General features: G+C 37.6%; 4 protein-coding genes across 4 annotated transcripts in view; 1 reads left to right on the top strand and 3 right to left on the bottom strand.

The window, feature by feature from the left end:
• LOC110454556 (asparagine synthetase domain-containing protein 1-like) overlaps window positions 1–5087 on the top strand; it is a 13197-nt gene extending 8110 nt beyond the window's left edge. The window contains exons 7-13 of the mRNA XM_021504127.1: window positions 816–936; window positions 1531–1565; window positions 2126–2270; window positions 2795–2862; window positions 3100–3183; window positions 3671–3761; window positions 4842–5087. Coding sequence (XP_021359802.1) covers window positions 816–936; window positions 1531–1565; window positions 2126–2270; window positions 2795–2862; window positions 3100–3183; window positions 3671–3761; window positions 4842–5024 — 727 coding nt within the window. The 3' untranslated portion in view covers window positions 5025–5087. The remainder of the gene's footprint in view (window positions 1–815; window positions 937–1530; window positions 1566–2125; window positions 2271–2794; window positions 2863–3099; window positions 3184–3670; window positions 3762–4841) is intronic.
• Window positions 5088–6026: 939 nt separating this feature from the next.
• LOC110454541 (serine/threonine-protein kinase stk11-like) lies at window positions 6027–17332 on the bottom strand. Its single transcript, XM_021504078.1, has 9 exons — window positions 16905–17332; window positions 16046–16129; window positions 15258–15347; window positions 14727–14859; window positions 14131–14267; window positions 13130–13257; window positions 12808–12865; window positions 11896–12074; window positions 6027–10753 (listed from the first exon to the last, which is right to left on the bottom strand). Exons 1-9 carry the CDS (start codon window positions 17234–17236, stop codon window positions 10641–10643), a joined length of 1254 nt encoding a protein of 417 aa, XP_021359753.1. The 5' UTR covers window positions 17237–17332; the 3' UTR covers window positions 6027–10640.
• Window positions 17333–18656: 1324 nt separating this feature from the next.
• On the bottom strand, window positions 18657–19889 carry LOC110454555 (flocculation protein FLO11-like). The gene has a single exon (XM_021504126.1). It carries the CDS (start codon window positions 19887–19889, stop codon window positions 18657–18659), a length of 1233 nt encoding a protein of 410 aa, XP_021359801.1.
• A 29-nt stretch (window positions 19890–19918) lies between these two features.
• Window positions 19919–21646, bottom strand: LOC110454554 (flocculation protein FLO11-like). The gene has a single exon (XM_021504125.1). It carries the CDS (start codon window positions 21644–21646, stop codon window positions 19919–19921), a length of 1728 nt encoding a protein of 575 aa, XP_021359800.1.
• Between the last annotated feature and the right edge of the window lie 223 nt (window positions 21647–21869).

The raw sequence follows: 21869 nt of genomic DNA, 5'->3' as shown, positions 1-21869 counted from the left end.
GGAGGGATCTTTCTCAAATTTTAAATGTAGGTTCCCCTTGATCCCTCGTTGTGTATGTTATATTTTGAGACTGATCATAAAAACAAAATGGATTAAAAGAAGAACTAAACAGATCTTTCTCATATTGCAATGATCGATTCTATTTCTTTCACATTAAGTACTGTACTAGTAAATATGTGAAATGACAAACTCACTTTGAAGGTTGGCTTTCATACACATCAGTATTAAGTTTAGATCAAAAGTTACCTCAAGGTGCATTTACTGTTAACATGACTCGATCAAACAGATTAGAGGAAAGAAGGGAAAAGATCGAACTGACAAAGAATTAATGAAGATGGTACAAAGGTGGGCGCCAAGATCCCTCTGGGATCTCTTGTTGATAATGATGTCATGCTGTATAAGAAACTTTTTCTTATTCCAAAAGTTCAAAATAGGCATACAATGTAAAGAAAATTTTCAATACTTGTACACTTTTATATAATTACTGTAATTAGGAAAATTGTGTGTCCCATTCTTAGTACACTTTGGTGCATAAAATTAATGACTATTCAGGACCTATTTTCTCTTATCTTAAATGATTTAACAAAAAACTATCAAAATTAATGGATATCAAATGTAAACCATGTGTTTTCTGAATTACATAAACATACAATAACTCTATAGTAAACACATGTAATACTGGGTAACTACAGCAGACAAAGTTCTGTTTTAGTCCCGATTTCAGTATTGTAATGCTAAATGTCAGGATACCCTACTCTGAGTTGTACATGAAATTTGGAGATTGTTATCCAGGATTTAAATTATATAATCTACAGGGCTAGTGCTTCTACCAGTGTACCTCTGGATGACCAGCAGAGGTGGAATGTTCCAGACCGACTGACGGGATACAGCGCCCTCGCCGAACTCAACCCCAGGCGAAGGTGGAACTTTATACAGGTATGAATACAGCTTAATTTCCAGAGGTTCCACTAAAACAGCAAGAACAGCAAAATCATGGACTGCCCTACAATCCTGGTATAAATGTGTCTAATGTGGACATATATTTTGGGCAGTGTTTTCAAATATTGGGGCAATGTCCTGGTGGTGCTAGTTTAAATATATATATCTTCAGCCTCTTTACAGTACCATACATTCTGATTGGTTTCAAACTGTCTTAAATACCACTGTTGTAAGGATTGTTAAATGTTCTGATTTGTTATTGAGTGTACTTAACTTGCAATAGATAGATTTTTTTGATTTTTAAAAATAAATTAGAATGAAGAAAATATAGGTTGATCAAATAAGGAGGAGTAGTGAAATGTAAAGCTAAAATGCATGAAATCCATATTGTCTCAGTTGGGAGGCCTGTCCCTAATGAAAATGTTCAAGCATGGGATTTCATCTGGTGCACTTTGATGCAAAGTTACAAAACTTATTATGTTAATATTTTGTCTTTTAATTCTCCTTGTCCAATTACATGTACGATATCTTCCCTATGTTCCTCGTTATAACAGTGATGTGTAAATGTGAAGAGTACAATGTATATTTCAGGTGAATGTGTCCCTTCCAGAACTCCAGCAAGTGAGGTAAGCAATGTACTAATTCACCATGCATAGGTTTAGTTCTACAAGCTCTGAAAAGGTCATGGAAACTTTTAAAGTTTTTTAGTAGCAGAACTCTGATAATTGCACTTGATTTCATGCAAAAACATGCATAAAAAATTCTCCACAATGTATAATACCTGTTTGTCAACATTGACATTCATAAGTTTAGTTCATCCAGCTCTGAATAATTTTTCTCACAAACTTAGGTTTGATTTTTAGTACATGTAGTAAAATTCTGAGACACTGTTTTGCCTTTCTCCTTCAAAATACCAAATTTTAGCAGGGCGAATAGCATCAAAGTTTTTCTGTACACAAGGTATAATCTTTTTGCTCCATGTTGAGCCATTGGGCAAAAGTTTCCACAATGCGATCAGTTTAAAGAGTCGCAATGTGAACATTTCCACATGTGAAACGTTTTCACTTTCACAGTAAAACTTAAGGTGATTTCTTCCATTGTTGTGAGTTTATCATTTTACCATAAAGTGAAAGTACCAGTGGAAAAATTCCAATCAGTTAAAATAACTTACCATATGTAATTTCAGATCAAACCATGTCCGTCATTTGGTGTACCCTTTGGATACGGTGCTTGACGACAGCATAGGATGTGCTGTGTGGTTTGCAGCCAGAGGTCAAGGGGTCATAGGCAATGGGGCCCGGCAAGGGGAACCCTATACCAGTACTGCAAGGGTAATTAATGCTTGAAAATGAGTAAATATTCACTTTAATATGTCAGGAGTCATCAACATAAGTCATTCATTAAAATATGTTGCTGATATGTATTCAAAGTATTTGTAACACAGAGGTTGAATTCTCATATTTTCCAAATTGTTATCCTTGTGAATTAATTGTGAGAAGCACAATGACAATATGAAATCGCTCACTGTAAATGTACTTACTGTAGCCAGGGATGTGTAGTGGACCACTACACATCCCTACTGTAGCAGTCTTAAATTTAAGTACACTATTAATTTTAAAAGTTTAGCACTTTAATGATTGACAAAATCACACACAAAATATTTAATAGAAAACTATGTGCAGAAACTACAGTATTAACATGAAATCATTATTAGCCATTATATTTCAAGCTTTATTTTTAAACCTTTAGTATGTATGGATTTTCAGCAATACTTGTGTAAACATTTTCTAAAGGTTGAATTTTTCCCAATATTTATTTTCATGTTAGAAAGATACTTGCCGTTCTATCCTACCAGGTGATACTGTGTGGGATGGGAGCTGATGAACAGCTAGCTGGGTACTCCCGACACAGGGGCAGGTTTAGGTTTGTATTCTTGTACTAAGGAATTAATCAAATAGTCCTCTGTAGCTGTGAAATCGATATCAACCATATTAGTTTGAAGGATTCTTGAGTTACATTTCCATAAGTTTTAATGACGGCAGACATTGTTTAAGTTTTCTTTACAAATTTCCAAAGTAACAGACCCCAGATATGTAACACAATGCTTCAGTACTGATGGTGCCTTGTGTTTAGTCTGTATGACGTCCTATTTGTTTATAGTGAGCTAGGATGGCAGGGACTACTTGACGAGGTAGAGCTGGAGATCACACGTATATCTGCCCGAAACCTTGGCCGTGATGACAGGTACAGCAATAGAACTTTATATATAAATGAATCTTCCATAGCAGGAATCGGACTAAAAATGGCTACTTGTAAAAATCTGAATAGTGGAGTTGGTAAAGAAATATAATTCAAAACAATTTTTTAAAACTATTTATATCAAAAAAAAAAATAGCATTCAAAAATATCGTTCAAATTATTAATTATTGCATTGAACTTAATAACTATTAAAAACTGTCACCAGCCTCAGTTGGCTATGAGGTCTAGGTTGGTGTTCGAACCCAAGTAGGCTTGTAGGCTTGGGTTTGATGGTGTCTTCATAATATGTGTCTGACTGTCAGTATTGTAAAGATATTGTTTTGCGAGGGTAGCTCTTGGTGATTGTATCAATTGTCTAGTTCATAAAACATGTAACTCTACAGTGTACATTGAACTTGACCTCAAACACGGTGACGTCTGTGGCACATTTCCTAACTACACATGTTTATAATGGAATGACATAAACTTTCAGGATCATCACAGACCACGGCAAGGAGTCCAGGTTTCCATTCCTGGATGAAGAGGTTGTGAAGTTTCTCAGTGGTATTCCTATGCAATACAAGGTTGGTACCATGAGCAAGAGTTTGGTCACTGTTATTTTAAGTCCCCCACTGGTTCCCAATGAGGGTGGAGGCTATATAGGTTTGCTTTCTGTCCATCCCTTCGCCGGTCCGAAGAATTTGTTAGGGACATATCCCCCTATTTCACTTGGAGTAACCAGGTTTGTTATGCAAGTACATCTGGGGATAGTGGAGTGCAGAGAACAAAAAGTAAGTCACTGTGACCTATTCTCCTACACTTTTTCACCTGGAGTAACCAGATTTGGTATGCAAAAACATCTTGTGAATCAGAGTGAGATTTAGAAGTAGGTCACTGTGACCTATGCTTTGTTCTTTGACTTAACCTTTCAAAAACATTATCTGGGATATTCCTTCTATACTTTTTCACCAAAAGTAACAAGATTTTGTATGCAAGTACACCTTGGGATTGTGGATTGGAGTGTACGAGAAGTAGGTTTCTGTGACCTGTGCTTTGACATTTGACCTCAACCTTTCAAAAAGTTTATCACAGGCATATATCTCCTATACTATTTTACCAGCATTTACCAATCTTAGTATGCATGTGTATCTTATTTTCATCCATATGCCTAAATTAATGCAGTAGTGTGCTTGCATGTAGGCTAAAGAGATCAAAATCGAAGTTGATAATTAATGCAATTTACTACATGTAGAGAAAATATAATTTCACACTAAACCATTCAAGCTGTTTTAGAAACAATATCAGAAAAGCGAGGGCAGGCAATTATCTTTAATTACAAATGGCATTTTTTTCTTTTCTATGTGATCCAACTTACAAATATTTATGATTACCCCCTCCATGCAATGAATTGAGGAGTCACAGTGTTTTGTTTGTATGTTTTAAGCCCTTTGTCGTCACTTCTGAATGGAATTTCATGAAACTTGATTAAAGTGTTTGTTATGACAATACTTTGCGTCAGTTTGTGTTTCAAGGTTCTATGCACAATAATAAATTTTCATGGGTAGAAAAATATCCCTAGAGTTTGCTGGATATTTTTCTTCTGTCTCAATCTAGTTTTCCCAAAATACCAGTAGACGTCATGATGCATGTATATTTATTTACAGGTAAATTTGGACCTACCTCGTGGGCTTGGCGAGAAGCTACTGTTGAGAGTCTGTGCTACCAAACTTGGACTACTGTCGACAGCCGTGCTGCCTAAACGAGCCATCCAGTTTGGTTCCAGGATAGCGAAGATGGAAAACAACAAGGAGAAGGCATCAGACAAGTGTAAACGCCTGGCAGAGTGATAATATGTAGGATTATTGAGTTTGAATAAAGTAAATCAATCTAATTTCATGAGTTCATGTATTTTGTGCGGGATTGGCAATGCTTGTCAAGACTAACTGAACCATGGAATATTACCAAAGAACACTTCACAAACGTAATACAGGTTCATGACAAGCTAGCGTTGCTCACCACAAACAATCTATATATATAACATCGAGGACGAACGGTCAAGGTCAAATCACTGCAATCTGGATTGTAACAAATGATCAAATCACGCTAGTCAAGACCATAACTATATGCATGAACCTTCTGAAGAACTATCACAAGATGATGTGTCGCATGCAAAACCAAATACAAGTTGTGCCCAAGGAAATTGCACAGCATCCAGTAAATGGTCATAGGGTAATTTTTGTACCTAATCACTTGGTTCATTTAACACTTTATTTTGAAACTGAATAGGTTTGTGTAGCCTTTTTAGTGTTGACTTTTTTTTAAATTTGAACAGTCATCTTTAATAGCAAATATTCTCTACCCAATCATTAAGAAATACCCATTTTGCAGGGGCTGCAGTGGCCAAGGCATCTGACATTCTGCTACCACTAGGTCGCCATCCTCAATATCCATAGGGTTATGCTCGCCTACGCTCTCTACACAGCGTAGGTGAGCGTAACCCCTGGATATCGAGGGTGCTGGGTCGCAGGTTTGAGACCTACATGGGGCAGTCCCCAGGTACTGGCCTTAGGTTGGTGCTTTTTCTCCAGGAACTCCAGCTTTCCTCCACCACCAAAACCTGGCACATCCTTAATTTAAATGACCATAGCTGTTAATAGGAGGTAAAACACAAACAAACAAACCCATTTTGTAGGGCCATTAGGGAATTATTTGTACCCTTTTAGATTAAATTTTCCTAGCAAATCTTATAAAGAGTTGTCAAAAAATAGTAAAAAAGATGAGACAATGCGCCACAGCAAAGCTCACAAGCCAGGGTACAGCAATAGACAAAGAAATAAAACCAATACATGTTTATTCTATTAAAATTTATTTGGTTCCAATTTTATAATTAAGTAGAGGTGTACTGAGGAAATGTAGTTTGATACCAGACCAATTATAATCAAGACCAATACATTGTAATCAAGACCAGTACATTGTATTCAAGACCAGTACATTGTATTCAAGACCAGTACATTGTATTCAAGACCAACACATTGTATTCAAGACCAATACATTGTAATTGCAATCTATTTCTGTAGGTGTAATTGAGGGTATTACAAAACAATATGTTGTAATTGGCCGTTACATTACAATGTAATCAGCCCCAATGTAACCCGTCCAGTGTAATTGTGGACACCAAGCCAGAGAAGCTTACAGATGACAGCTATATACTTCTTTCATCTGTAAATCAATTTGTTATAAATGTTTCCTACCTACGCTACAATAATATCTATACACATCAAGTTATAATGATAGACAGGAGTGTCTTACCACTTGCCCGGTACTTCGGCTCATGTTTTTTTTTAATATACAATTATTTCAAAACTGAGCATATTCATCATTATGAGAAAAACAATTCCTCTAATCGACTGTTATCTTCTATTAAATGCATAAAAGTATATATTGTTTAAACAGACGTCAACTCTTGCTGGAATTTTCTTCTTCATTTTATGGTATTTCAACCTACCACAACTTTCTCGTCAACTGATCTCTATAAAATAGTCCATTGTTGTTTTTAAGGGTAGTTAGCATTATAACTCAACCCACCATCTGTTTTAACCAGAACGACGGACCAAGTTACAGCTCTAGATCAGATCATTTCTTTATTTCTGTACAAGTGGTTCAATGGGTTAAAATCCCCCAATTACCTCAGTAGACTACTCCAAACTGCTTAGTTAGGTTATTTCAGGTGTAGCTAACCCCTGCCAACCATAATAGAATAGTCTTGACTTTGGCATGGACCAGTCCACTGTGGTCTGTGGGGGATAACAAGGCTGTGTGCACCAAAGGACACCAAACTACTCTAGGAATGCCATTCATTAAAAACAGTAACAAGAACAAAATCACAGTTTACCGACATCACAGTACCTTCTTCAATTTTATAAACAAAATAGTGTGTATTTAAATACACTTAGTGCAGTTACGAGGATGGTGTCATACATAAGGAGTACAACACATTTCCCAGGATGCAGCTGTACCGAGTACATCACATCTCCTTCTAAAAGAGGTCATGACCTATGGAATATGTACAGTATAGATTCATAATAGTCTTGGGTTTTACAAAGCCTGTTTCAACAGTGAAGGTGAATTTCCAAACACAGCTTTTTCGGAGACTGTCGCATGAAGAGTCTAGTTTTTGCATGTGCTACGAAAAACATGTGATCTAGACCTTGATTAAACTATACTTGTACGATTTACAAAAAACTCGACCTAAACCATTTCCAGACTTTGAATAACTATAGGACCGTAATGTTCTATGACAATGACAATGGTGATGATAGTAATGGCGATGACGTTACAAACATATTTAATACACATTTAGTACCATTCTCTAATAGTTGTATATAACTGCATCTGGGATCAATACAGGCGAGTCTTAACTTGTAAATCTACAATTGTTAAATAATTAGAAATTGTACATATTCAGAATATGTTGTTCATGTGTACAGAATTGAACTGAACATTTTTTCAAAATGTTCTGATGGTAAAATAATGAAAAATTATACACTGTATTCTGTATTTTTGAGATGTGACCAGTTTACCAACATTACTGCTGGAGAACGAGTTGAACTCTCATCGGAATACAAAGTGTTCACCGACAGATCAATGTATAAGCCTGTTAAATTATTAAACAACAGTTGAGACGGTTACAAGCACTCAGCCAGTTAAAAACATATAAAAGTGTCGATACTTTCTGATAAAATAGCACATGACGGACAGGACAGTGAAGGACTGAATCTCATCAAATCAACCTCTAGTCTCCGTTATCTCTAAGGGGTTAAATTAGACAAATTCACGAAACAATTATTTTTGCCAGCATATGATCATAGAATTACAAACAGTATTTATAATTATATTCCAGCGACACAGAGAAATGGCTGGATGTCGCCACCTATTTGGCCCGAATGTCCTGCCTTTCAAAAAGTAATCGTGACACAACAGGATTAATTGTATTTCAGCAGTTATATGTGCATGCTCATGTTACAAAAGCTTAAATATATCACTTTCTTCAAACTGCTAAAGCTGTTTAAACACAACTGAGATCAAATTCATTTCATTTTTACATTCCAAAGAAATTGTTTGAATTCACGCCATTTCTATATAAAGCTAGTGCTTTGTGTGCAGGTTCATTTGGTCTTAACCGTTATCAGGTATACAATTTTCAACCTCTTGGATGTATTTGGTATACATATACATAACATTCTATAACTGAAAAGATCCACAGAATGTTCAAATAAGTATTTATCAGCAAATCAAATAATTGCAGGTTATAACAATTGAAAACTTACAACATAAGTGAAAATGAAAAATTTGACAATTCAAAATTGCAATGCCAACAGGCAGATAACAGAACTGGGAAGTTGTTGCAAAAGAAAACAAAAGAAAAAAAATTCGCTAATTTTTGCGATTATTTAATGGCCATGGCTGTGTAGAAGGACACACAGACGAGGAAGAATAGCTGCAGATTGTAGCAGACGACAGTTGATAATAATATGCTTCAATTTAGCTAGTTGTTTTTAGTATAAAGCTTGGACACAATGTCTTACAGAACACAAGACAATAATGAATTGACCAACAGAAATCACCATCACAGGAAAATGACCACAGTTAATCCAGAACTTATTGTAGATTCTCTATCCTTCGCATTTCCTTCATGGACAAAGAAATTGCATGAAACCTGCTTTCCAAAATTATAGACTATTCCCAATTAATGTAAAACCAGTTTCAAATCTGTTACATATCCAGCAAAATCCACAGTAACTTCTTTATACTTCAGTCACAAAGCAAAGTGAATTGGTTTTAACAGCAGATCTACATGAATATTGGCAGGTCAAGAAAACAAAATACTGCTACTTTGAGCAATCTTTGTCATCTACTCTGATAACCTGAGACATTTGTATCATTCCTGATTATTTGTTTGGTCCATCTGCCTTTTGTGAACAGGGAAAGAAAAGGGTAGCCACGCATCTTTTCAAATGGGCAATTGCTGTCACAAGTTTATCACCTTGAATATGAGATCATGCAGGAAAGACTTTGAAATTTCTTTGATGACCGGGGATCCCTTCGAATAATATTTTCCTTTAGAGAGTTGTGGATTAAAATATGAAAATGCTACCTGATCAGATGCCAAGCTAGCTGAATGCACTTTGGGTAAAAATACAACAATATTATGATCAACTGCATCAATGAGTATTCCCACCAACGAGGTAACTTTACAATAGTATTCACAAAATCTGCCGTAGTTTGTCGTTCAATGGGTTAAAAATGCTCACTTATCATGTATACACTGTGTGCCTCCCATTAGAAAAGTGTAACCATTTCGACCAGCTTTAATTGGAATGGACCAATTTCAAGAGTATCATTCCTCTTTGAGGATGCTTTGTACTATTTGTCAGTATGTGTAGGCCATTATTCTGTCAGAGGGATCTTTTACAAGCACTCAGAATGAATATCAAAGAAACACGATAAAGATTTCATCGATCCATTTACTTATTGAACCAGTCTGGCTGGTTGTCCTATTCTACTAGAAGGCCCGCAGGTTAACGTCAGACAAAACAGACATACACTGATGAGAATGAATATTTGAGACATCCAGACCTACAGATGCATAATAAAACCTGACATTTCATCACAAAATCATATCTGCTTACAAAGAGCATGAAGTTCTCCTGGATCAAATCACCAAAAACAGGCCTAGCTCACCACTGTTTTACCAGATACATTTTAAGTTTTTTAAGAATATTTGACACTTACTTATAAATAAGGTGAAAAGTGATATTAACAACATATTAATGTTACAACCTGACATTTTTTTCAATTTAACTAAATACCCTTCACACTGTGTAAAGCTGTTGAAATATAAACCAGTTTTTTCACTTCATATTAGATGCTCAATATAGCTACTAAAAACTGGGTCAAAATTGAATGTTTCCAAAAATTCTGCAAGGTTACACAGTAGACAAAAAAAATTGTATACAACTTTAGGCCAAAATCTGGTATTCATAATTCAGTGAAAAATCAGAAAGGTGAACGAAATTCAAAATATCTGATAACAGTGCTGGGCTAACCTGGCTTTTGTTGATTTGACCCTGATTACAATGAAATGAGTTATGACAAATCCCAGCTACACATCTTCCATCTTCCATGCTTAAGGGTTTTTAGTCTTGATACCACTTGTGGGTACAATATCACTATCATCTCACTCCCTTTCACACCTTAAAGTCATGCTCTGAATACTTCCATTTAAAAATGTTCTGACCCTCCTCTCACACCAGCACCGGCACTTCACACACACAGTCAACACACACCCAAGCACATTTCAAATGCACTAGTAGAAATGATATATAGTCTTTCTCTTTCCATCAATCAGAACCGTTCAGCCTTTTCCAACCAATCAAGAAGGAGCCTACATCCAGGGCAGCTAATCAGGACTGTTTACAGGAGGCCAGCAACCCAGACTTGGCTCGCTTCTTCTTGTGTTTATGCTCTGGAATGGTGTTTTCTTTTACCACTGGTTGGGCATTGTTGTTAGCTGAATCTGAAATAGAAAAAAAAACTAGATATAGGTATCATCCAAAATCTGAATCTGCACTGATCACATTAAACAGCTCTGCTTACTATTCATCTTTCTGCTGAGATGAGGATAGTATGCTGCAGCAAATACAGTTGACACTTACTGTTGAACCAACTTAATGAATTTCATTAATTTATTTCAGCATTTAAACTTATTTGGCAGCCCCCCCCCCATTCAAGACCTTGAACATGGGTCAAGGTCAAGCTCCTGGAAATATATCACGCTTCTATGAGAGTTTTAATAAATTTGACCCCTGTGACCTTTAATCTGAATCAAGGCCATTTCTATTCACTAACTATGTAGACTCTTTGCCAGCAAAGTACTGACCAAATATGACTCTACCCCTTTGGGTTCCTCGAAAGTAGCTACACATTTGACCCCCTGTGACCTTGAATATGGGTCAAGGTAGTCCAGGTTTTTTTTTCTTTAAACTCCATTACAGCAAGCTACTGGCCAAATATCATGACTATAGGTGTATTTTTTCTTCAAAGGAAGTACTGTCGTTTGATCCTTAAAAGATTGCAACCCAGTGATCTTGAATATGGGTCATGGCCTTTTCTTTTTGCAAACAACGAGCCTTATATCATGATCCTAGGTCTTTTGGTTTTTAAGTAGAAGTCTTTTGAGCATTTTAAGGAATTTACCTGCTGTGACCTCAAAATACATTGGTCAAGGTAATTTCTTTCCACTAAATTCCAGAATGTTACCAGTCATTTAGCATTACTCGATGCCTTTTCTTTTCTTAAGAACAAATACCAAAGATGTTATTATGAATATCCTAATTATTGATTGCTGTTTATTACAAGAAAGTTGTGTGATGCCCTACATTTGCCCCTTAAGGCCCTCAAGAATAGGCCAGCCAATTTTCTTTTTTCAACATATGATTTATTTTTACCAAATTTGGTTGTAAATAGCCTTGTGGTTCATGGGAAGAATCGGCTCAAAGAAAACTTTACATATACACAACACAGTACGCAGCAACATATTGCAATAGCTCATTTGACCCTGTTGGCCAGGTGAACTAAAAAGCATAGTTATGGACATATGTATATACCAGTGTATAAATTATGAGAGAAGAACACAGGATAAATTATTCTGACTCGTACAGGGAATATTATCTGAGAAGATCTGTGAGTCGTCATACTCTTCATCATCACTGGGCGAGCCAGAGTGCAGGTCCTCCAGGTACTGTACTACGCTCATGCTACGGTAAACATCACCCTCCTCTCCGGACGGGGGGAAGGGGACATAGTCCGGCGTCCTTGACAGTTTCTTTATTACCCAGCTGTCAACACAAGTAACAAAAGAGCAAATGTATATAAACAACAATTCAACAATTGTAAACAAACTTGTCAACAATCATGTCATAAATAGTAGCCAGTTCAATATCTGTGTCACAAAATTCGTTTTGGAAATATCTTTACTTAGAAACAAATCCAGACTGCAGATAGCTTGTCTAGTACTTTACTGGTAGAGATTAAGGGACATTCACAGCTGGATAACAAGTAGATGGTTCATCACTCCGACAGGAGGCTGCCATAGTTAAATCTTCAGACTTGGGTTAACTACTGTACATGTATAACAGGAAATGTTCGTTGCAGTTAATAGTTTTCGCCAGGGAGGGCAGATTTATCATGACTGTGAATTTTAACACACAATATATAGAAATTACATGTGAAGGGCAAAATTAACACTAGGTGAACCTAAATATTAGCGGAAAAGGGTGAGTATTGGACTCGGTGAAAGTGTCCTGGTACAATGTATACAGTATGCCCAATCTAACTTAGATATGTCATTCATCCTATAAAGCACAACAAAACATTTATTGCAGTTATCACAGTTAGCAATTAATTTGCTACTACAAATATAATAATGTTATTAATTCAACTCAGACTAAACATATCTAAAGATGTTGGCAATTACAAATCTTGACTCTCAGATTTCACCGAACATATCCCCGGTAAGCACTTCTAGCCCAAGATTCGTACTAGAACAGATACAATTGCATCATTACTTACTCATGTCTTTTTATCTGTTGGATACCTAGCCTCTTCTCTGGTTCAGTTTGTAGCATGCCTAAAATAAATTAGTACTGATGTACAAGGTAAGCGAAATTCACAAAGACAGGATATACAGATATTTACCAAAATTCTTTATACAAACATCTATAAGTAAATTAACTGGGGGCATTAAGTGACTTTTGATTATGAATTCACTCGGGCATTAAGTGATAATTTCATACTGATATTTACTGCACTATCTGACACTTTTGTTCCATACAACATTACATTTTCCTCTAGTTTGGAGCTGAAACAGAACACACAGATCTTGCCTACTGACCTGTTAGAAGATTTGACAACAGTGAGTCTAATGTGTCTGGAATGGTATATTCCCCCTTCCCAATATTTACAAATAATCTATAAATATTGTCACCCTCAAATGGATAGAGACCAGTAGTCATGTTGTATCTGAAATGAAAAATACATACTTTTTTCACAAACAGATATTAAACAAACTTTTGAATTTGAAATTGAAAAACTCTGTTATATAATTACTCAAGGCTGTTTAATAAATATGACATCCAAATCCCCTGGGCCATCACTTTTTTTCAAAAGATCCATCGATTGTAAATGTAAATGTTAGTTGACATCCATCAACTCTATTTGCTGCTAATATCATTCCATACCCAGGACCCATGACAATTACCCTGATGTGACGCAAATATATTTTTATAAATACTTTTTTGTGATCAATCAAAATAGTTTTCATTGCTTTCCTGTTCAATATCAAAGTATCTGACAATAAATATGTGTTGTGTTCTTTGTTGCCAATACCTGTAGTACAAATTACCTCCCTTGACACACATCCTGGTAGCTTGAGACCTTAGTACGTAAACGTAGGTGTCTGACGTATATGTACATATATACTATGGTTAGTCCAGATAATCTAATATCATACCCCTATATAATTCATTGTCTCAGATCAAGACATTTACCTGTACAACATTTTATAGTTGTTCCAAAAGTACACCCACCCATAGAAATGAAAATAACAAGACAACAACCACCCACATATGATGATTTTAGTCACTGTACCCACCACCTGTGTAAGAAACAGGTTTGCAGGCCCAGGAGTTATTTTTACAGTAACAGGCCTAAGTGGTTGGATATTTGAGAGATGAATGCATTACACAGCAGACAAAGTGAAAATTCTAATATTATATAACATAAATATAACCACCAATATCCGAAAGTACTAAACAATTAGCCGTTAAAAACACTTCTACATTTATGTAGAATAAATTGGTATGGATTTGATACAGTTTGAATAGTTCAACATACAATGTAACACCACTAGCCCACACATCCACTTTGAAGCCGACAAATGTCTCAAGTCCATTAGCGATCTCAGGGGGCTGGAACGCTGGAGATCCTTGGCTGGTTCTACAAGTGTCATCTTCTGCAAACATGTCCAGTTTCTGTAACATGAATATGCTAATATATGTAAAATTTTGCTTTGCTTTTTCCATTTGGTGTGTAAGTAAAATTCCCCCCTGTTTTTACTTTCATTTACGTTGGAAAATCCGAGAAAGATTTACGTTAAACTTCTCTATTAGGCCCTGCCCCTCTGCCTCCAAGAGGGGGGCGTACCTCCCATTCATACAAAACTGAATCCCCTTTTCCCAGGGATGCTATGCACCAAATTTGGTTAAAATCCCTCCATTCACATAGAAGGAGGATTTTAAATATGTATCCCCATGGGGGTGGGGGGAGAGAGATACTGAAGTGTATAAAAAATTGCTGGGGAGAACACTATATTACAAGTAAAAATTCTTAATAAAGGGAGTGCCTCGTTACTGGTAAAATCTGTTTAAGAAGGGATAGGTTGAATCCTGAGCATTAGCTTATGATAAAAATACACGAAATCCTGGCCCTACCTCTGCCACTCCCAGGTCTGTTATCCTCAAGGTCTCGTCTGTGGTCAGAAGCAAGTTACTTGGCTTGATGTCTTTGTGTACAATGCCCTGTCCATGCAAATATTCTAGACCCTCAACCAGCTGACCAAAATAACTGTGGAAGAAAAAATATGTACAATGTAACTGATAATGTTTATACGATGAAGCTAGTGAATTGAAGTGATCTATTAAGGTGGAGTGATCCGTTAAGTTACACAATTCAAAACGAAAAAAACAATTCATTTCTCAATATCAAGTTGTTATACACCTCACTGCTTAGACATTATTGCATTTGAATTATACATGAAAAATTATTAATTCTGGCTGAACATTTTAACAAACATACAGTGGGCAATATATTGATGCTGAAAATATTGCTAGTTTGCTACCATATATTTTTTTGTATGGTGACAAAGTCATTACAGTGGAACAATCAAATGACAGAAAGCTATAGGCTACAAAACCAGTAAATGTTTATGACCTACTGGATACATTTCTAAAGGCAGCACTTACTTGTGTGACTGACAGATAGGAAATTTCTTGTCTTTGGTACTCTCCAGCATCTCCTGGAGTTCACAAACACAGTACTCCATAATCAGGTACCTACACAACGGTCAAGGTCTATACATGTGCACGTCTCTCATGACAAAACTATAACCACCACAAAACGTTACTCAAACCAATGCTAGTCTAATTAGTGGGGGTTTTGATATCAATTTAGACTGAAAGCTTCAGGTTTACTGAAGCAAAATACAACTCATTGGATGGCATTCATTCAACTCATTTCAATATTTCTAAAAATAATTTCTTAGTATTTCCATTATTACAGACTACTGGCATGGTATGTATGTATATATGTTTGCTGATTCTAGGTCTGCATGCTAACAGCCATAAGACATTTTCATTTTGATAAAAAGCCCCATAGCCCAAACTTTAAGTAGAATTGAACTATTTTAAAATCACTGAATTGTACATTTGTACAACATGAAAAGTGATACTAAATAGCTTCCTTAAAACTTAAACTAGTTCCTTTTCTTTGGGGGGGGGGGATTGCTTTGTATTAGGAAAAATAGAGGTCACTAGCCAGTGCATTAGGGGGTCTAGTCGCATTGTTGATCTTAATTATAAATTGTTTTTACCAACAGAGCAGCTGAGAGGTAAAGGCATCTGACTGTCTACAATCAGTTGCCAAGAACTGGCTGCATGCAGGTTGGTGGTTTTTCTATAGGAACTACAGTTTTTCTCCACCACAAAAACCACCAGAAGATCGTGATAATAAACGAAACAATTTTTTAGGATACATTTTCTGCTTCTCGTCATTGACATGAACATCAAGAAGTCTTATAACATGACGATGCTGAAGTCTCTTTAGTAATTGAATTTCTCTGAAATGAAAAGAAGAAATATCTTTAAAAGATAATCAGCAAAGTTTATAACAATATATGTCAGGTGAAGAGTTACAATATGATTTTTTCCATATATCGTTAATTTCATAATGTTTGCCTGTATACAGCACTATAGTACTGCAGTTACACATAATTTAAAGTATATGTACTACAAATAGATTGGCAGGAATTTTGCACCCTTTAATAAAACTAATAGAGGATCAACTTAAGATGATGATGTAAAGGAAATGATTGCAAACTGACACTGTCCAGGTAAAACCAAAGACTAAACGCTGGTAAATACATTAAGTACCTTACAGTACAACTTAACTGTATATCATAAATAATCTGTTAATTAAGTTATCCATTTGTAACCCTTGTAAATACTAGCTGCAATATACCGCTCGGCTAGAGANCATTTATTCTGTAATTTCTGCCAAACGGTACCTATCTGCTGGTTTCTCAGTCAGTGCTAGAAACTCTTTCTAGCATAGTCAGTTACAAATGCATCTATATAGTGACTACCTTAGTTTTGCTGAAAGCATCATAAGGCTTTTCTCAGCTTTTGGTAAAGGGGCTTCATCAATTAAAATGCACTTATATGACTTTATAATAGATTTGCTGTATGTATGTATAGTTCTAATCATAATAAGTATCATGTATGTATGTATGTATGTATATGTAGAGGCAGAAAAGGTTGCTCATTGGTTGAAAAGGAAAGTGAAGATCAAGAAGGAAGCATTGATCATATTATTCTAGTAGATACAAAACACACCTTTGAACATTTTGTTCTCCATTTGGAATCTTTCTCAATTTCCTCCTTTTTAAGATTTTGACAGCACGTCGACATAAGCTTTCCGTGTCAATACATTCTTTGACTTTTCCGTAAGATCCTTCGCCTAGCATATCACCCATCAGATATTTTCCTATCAGTTTAGCTTTCCGCCGACGAGGCTGATACACGATTTCGTTGGAGTCAACCCGATGGATAATAAATGGCACTTCATCTGGATCTTCCATGATGGATATGAAAGGATCCATGCGGACATGGGGATACTCATCCTCAACAAGCGTCATCGCTTGCGGCACCATGTCTCCATCTGCCATAGCTGCTGGAAATAGGCGAAACTATCCACCGAAAAACTCATTACAACGTTTTTAATTTGACTCTACGGACTGCAGACTCCATATTGTTTTGTCAAATGGAGGCTATTTCCAGTCACGTGATTGACCGATTTATCAACAAGGGAGGCTATTCCTGTAAATAAAAAGGTCTAATGGGTCTGCATGTATGGTTCACAATATATCAGTATAATACCGTCTCGGAAACGTAAGAGGTGAGGCGAAAAGTCTTGCCTTTGTACTCATGAACTAACATCATTAATGCATTCAATTCATACTGTAATTTTTTTCATAAGAAATACACAATATTTAGTATTAAAGCTTACATGTTAAATTCAGAGAATTGCAAAAGTCGCGGGGAGTCTTTTGGTTTTCTCTGACGACACAAATATTGCCTTATTAATAAAACTTGTATTTTAACTGACAGAAATAGTGTAGGGAGTATGATACGATTATTCACAAAATATACATTTTTTATGAATTACACCACAGCACGGTGACTATAACCACCCCTGCCGGTTTACCGTCGCCATCAGAATAATTTCGTTGTTAAGTTTAAATAAGAGCTTCTTTTATTCCAACATAATGCAAACGGACAGTATAAAAGTTGACACAACTTAAGTACCTCTGTCTGTGACTAGTAAACGCAACCAATAGCTGAAATATTTATAACTTCATACAATAGCCAATTAAAACGGTATGGATAGCTATATTAAATGCGTTCATCTGTAAATTGTTTCGGTTAAAATGTTTAAGTAAAGTCTCTTCTCTACGTTTATTGGAATGGAGAATACCAACGAATGCAGTTTTTTCGGTTCAATATGTATAGATATAGGTATGTTTGTTATAGCAAGGAATAAGCTTAAATTTGCAATCAAAGTACGTGGTAATAGATAATATAATAATAATATGTAACCTTATTTTGACCAAGAACAGATGATACCACGGACTAATCTAATTCCGTGATGATACTGATTTTATCTCACTTCACCTTCTTTTCATGAAGATATCTGTATAAACCTGCAGAATGTCTCAAGTTTAAAATATCATTACATATTATATTTACGTTTTGTAAGAATTGTCTCCCTTGGATCAGTTTGGACAGACAGTCTCATTTTGAGGAAAGTTCGACCCACTTTGGAATCACCATAATAATTATTATGACGTCATTGTATACAATGTCATTTCCGCGGGTGATACGACTTTCCATATGTTGTCTGATCCGAACCTGTCCCAAACTGATATATCAATAAATTCGCTTATTACAGGAATATAATAGTCAGTGCCAAGCGTATACAAGTATATCACTATGTGAATCTGTTGGTGTGTTACACTTATGACATAAATAATTGTCCATAGCAATTCAGTTTAACTTGACCGTTTGTTAAGCCAGAAAGAAGTGGGGTCATTTTTCTACCCTCCCAAAAGTAACAAGCATGCATTCTTCATTATGCGGTACTTTTAAAATATTATTATTATCAGTTGAAGGAACATCGCCAGTACTAGAAGTTGACGAAACAGGACTAGTTGGAAGAGCATCGTCAGTACTAGAGGTCGCCAGAACAGAACTAGGTGAAGGAACATTGTCAGTATGACAGGTTGACAGAACAGGACTAGGTGGAGAAACATCGTCAGTACTAGAGGATGACAGAACAGGACTAGCTGGAGAAACATCGTCTGTACGAGAGGTCGACAGAACAGGACTAGGAGGAGGAACATTGTCAGTTTGAGAGGTTGACAGAACAGAACTAGGGGAAGGAACATCGTCATTAGGACAGGTTGACAGAACAGGACCAGGTGGAGGAACATTGTCAGTAGGAGGAACATTGTCAGTTTGAGAGGTTGACAGAACAGGACTAGGTGAAGGAACATCATCAGTACTAGAGGTTGACAGAACAGGACTAGGTGGAGAAACATTGTCAGTAGGAGAGGTTGACAGAACAGGACTAGGTGGAGGAACATTGTCAGTTTGAGAGGTTGACAGAACAGGACTAGGTGGAGGCACATCGTCAGTACTAGAGGTTGACAGAACAGGCCTAGGTGAAGGAACATCGTCAGAACGAGAGGTCGACCGAACAGGACTAGGTGAAGAAACATCGTCAGTACGAGAGGTCGACAGAACAGGACTAGGTGGAGAAACATCGTCAGTACGAGAGGTTGACAGAACAGGACTAGGTGAAGGAACATCGTCAGAACGAGAGGTCGACCGAACAGGACTAGGTGAAGAAACATCGTCAGTAGGAGAGGTCGACAGAACAGGACTAGGTGGAGAAACATCGTCAGAAGGAGAGGTTGACAGAACAGGACTAGGTGTAGGAACATTTTTAGTATAAGAGGTTGACAGAACAGGACTAGGTGAAGGAACATCGTCTGTACGAGAGGTCGACAGAACAGGACAAGGTGGCGAAGCATCGTCAGTACGAGAGGTCGACAGAACAGGACTAGGTGGAGAAACATCGTCAGTACGAGAGGTCGACAGAACAGGACTAGATGAAAAAAGCATCGTCAGTACTAGAGGTTGACAGAACAGGACTAGGTGGAGGCACATTGTCAGCACGAGAGGTTGACAGAACAGGACTAGGTGAAGAAACATCTTCTGTACGAGAGGTCGACAGAACAGCACTAGTCGGAGGAACATCGTCAGAACGAGAGGTCGACAGAACAGGACTAGGTGATAAAAGCATCGTCAGTACTAGAGGTCGACAGAACAGGACTAGGTAGAGAAACATCGTCAGTAGGAGAGGTTGACAGAACAGGACTATGTGAAGGAACATCGTCAGTACGAGAGGTCGACAGAACAGGACTAGTCGGAGGAACATGGTCAGTACGAGAGGTCGACCGAACAGGACTAGGTGAAGAAACATCGTCTGTACGAGAGGTCGACAGAACAGGACTAGGTGGAGAAACATCGTCAGTAGGAGAGGTTGACAGAACAGGACTAGGTGTAGGAACATTTTCAGTACGAGAGGTTGACAGAACAGGACTAGGTGAAGGAACATCGTCAGTAGGAGAGGTTGACAGAGTAGGACTAGGTTGAAAAACATCGTCAGTACGAGAGGTTGACAGAACAGGACTAGATGGAGACACATCGTCAGTAGGAGAGGTTGACAGAACAGGACAAGGTGAAGGAACATCGTCAGTAGGACAGGTTGACAGAACAGGACTAGGTGGAGGAACATTTTCAGTAGGAGAGGTTGACAGAACAGGACTAGGTGAAGGAACATCGTCAGTACGAGAGGTCGACAGAACAGGACTAGATGAAAAAAGCATCGTCAGTACTAGAGGTTGACAGAACAGGACTAGGGGAAGGAACATCGTCAGTAGGAGAGGTTGACAGAACAGGACTAGGTGTAGGAACATCGTCAGTACGAGAGGTTGATACAGAACAGGACTAGGTGGAGGAACATTGTCAGTTCTAGAGGTCGACAGAACAGGACTAGGTGGAGGAACATTGTCAGAACGAGAGGTCGACAGAACAGGACTAGGTGGAGAAACATCGTCAGTAGGACAGGTTGACAGAACAGGACTAGGTGGAGAAACATCGTCAGTACGAGAGGTCGACAAAACAGGACTAGGTGGAGAGACATCGTCAGTAGGAGAGGTTGACAGAACAGGACTAGGTGGAGAAACATCGTCAGTACGAGAGGTCGACAAAACAGGACTAGGTGGAGAAACATCGTCAGTACGAGAGGTCGACAGAACAGGACTAGGTGGAGAAACATCGTCAGTAGGAAAGGTTGACAGAACAGGACTAGGTGAAGGAACATCGTCAGTACGAGAGGTCGACAGAACAGGACTAGATGGAGGAACATCGTCAGTAGGAGAGGTTGACAGAGTAGGACTAGGTTGAAAAACATCGTCAGTACGAGAGGGTGACAGAAAAGGACTAGGTGAAGGAACATCGTCAGTACGAGAGGTCGACAGAACAGGACTAGATGAAAAAAGCATCGTCAGTACTAGAGGTTGACAGAACAGGACTAGGCGAAGGAACATCGTCAGAACGAGAGGTCGACAGAACAGGACTAGGTGGAGGCACATCGTCAGTACTAGAGGTTGACAGAACAGGACTAGGTGGAGGAACATTGTCAGTAGGAGAGGTCGACAGAACAGGACTAGGTGGAGGCACATCATCAGTACTAGAGGTTGACAGAACAGGACTAGGTGGAGGAACATTGTCAGAACGAGAGGTCGACAGAACAGGACTAGGTGGAGAAACATCGTCAGTAGGAGAGGTTGACAGAACAGGACTATGTGAAGGAACATCGTCAGTACGAGAGGTCGACAGAACAGGACTAGGTGGAGGAACATTGTCAGTACGAGAGGTTGATACAGAACAGGACTAGGTGGAGGAACATCGTCAGTGTAAGAGGCTGTCACAGAACACAAGGTGGACATGTTCTGGATTAAAGCCTATATGAGATAACATAAGTTAAGTCACTGGTTAAAGCTATAGATGACAGGCTATAGCTACCGATTTAGGAGAGAGTGACATATTCCTGTCAATCTGTTTCACTCTACTTGGGAGGATGCATGGTTTGTAGGTTGTGTTTGGTGAACCCGGCCATGTTTCAATTACCTTAATTACTACAACTGGACGCGATTAACCCTCACTCCGCAA

Source organism: Mizuhopecten yessoensis, unplaced genomic scaffold (genome assembly GCF_002113885.1).
Source record: "Mizuhopecten yessoensis strain PY_sf001 unplaced genomic scaffold, ASM211388v2 scaffold7907, whole genome shotgun sequence".
Classification (NCBI taxonomy): domain Eukaryota; kingdom Metazoa; phylum Mollusca; class Bivalvia; order Pectinida; family Pectinidae; genus Mizuhopecten; species Mizuhopecten yessoensis.
Note: the sequence above shows the minus strand (reverse complement) of the source record. Positions and strands in the feature narration are given on the sequence as shown.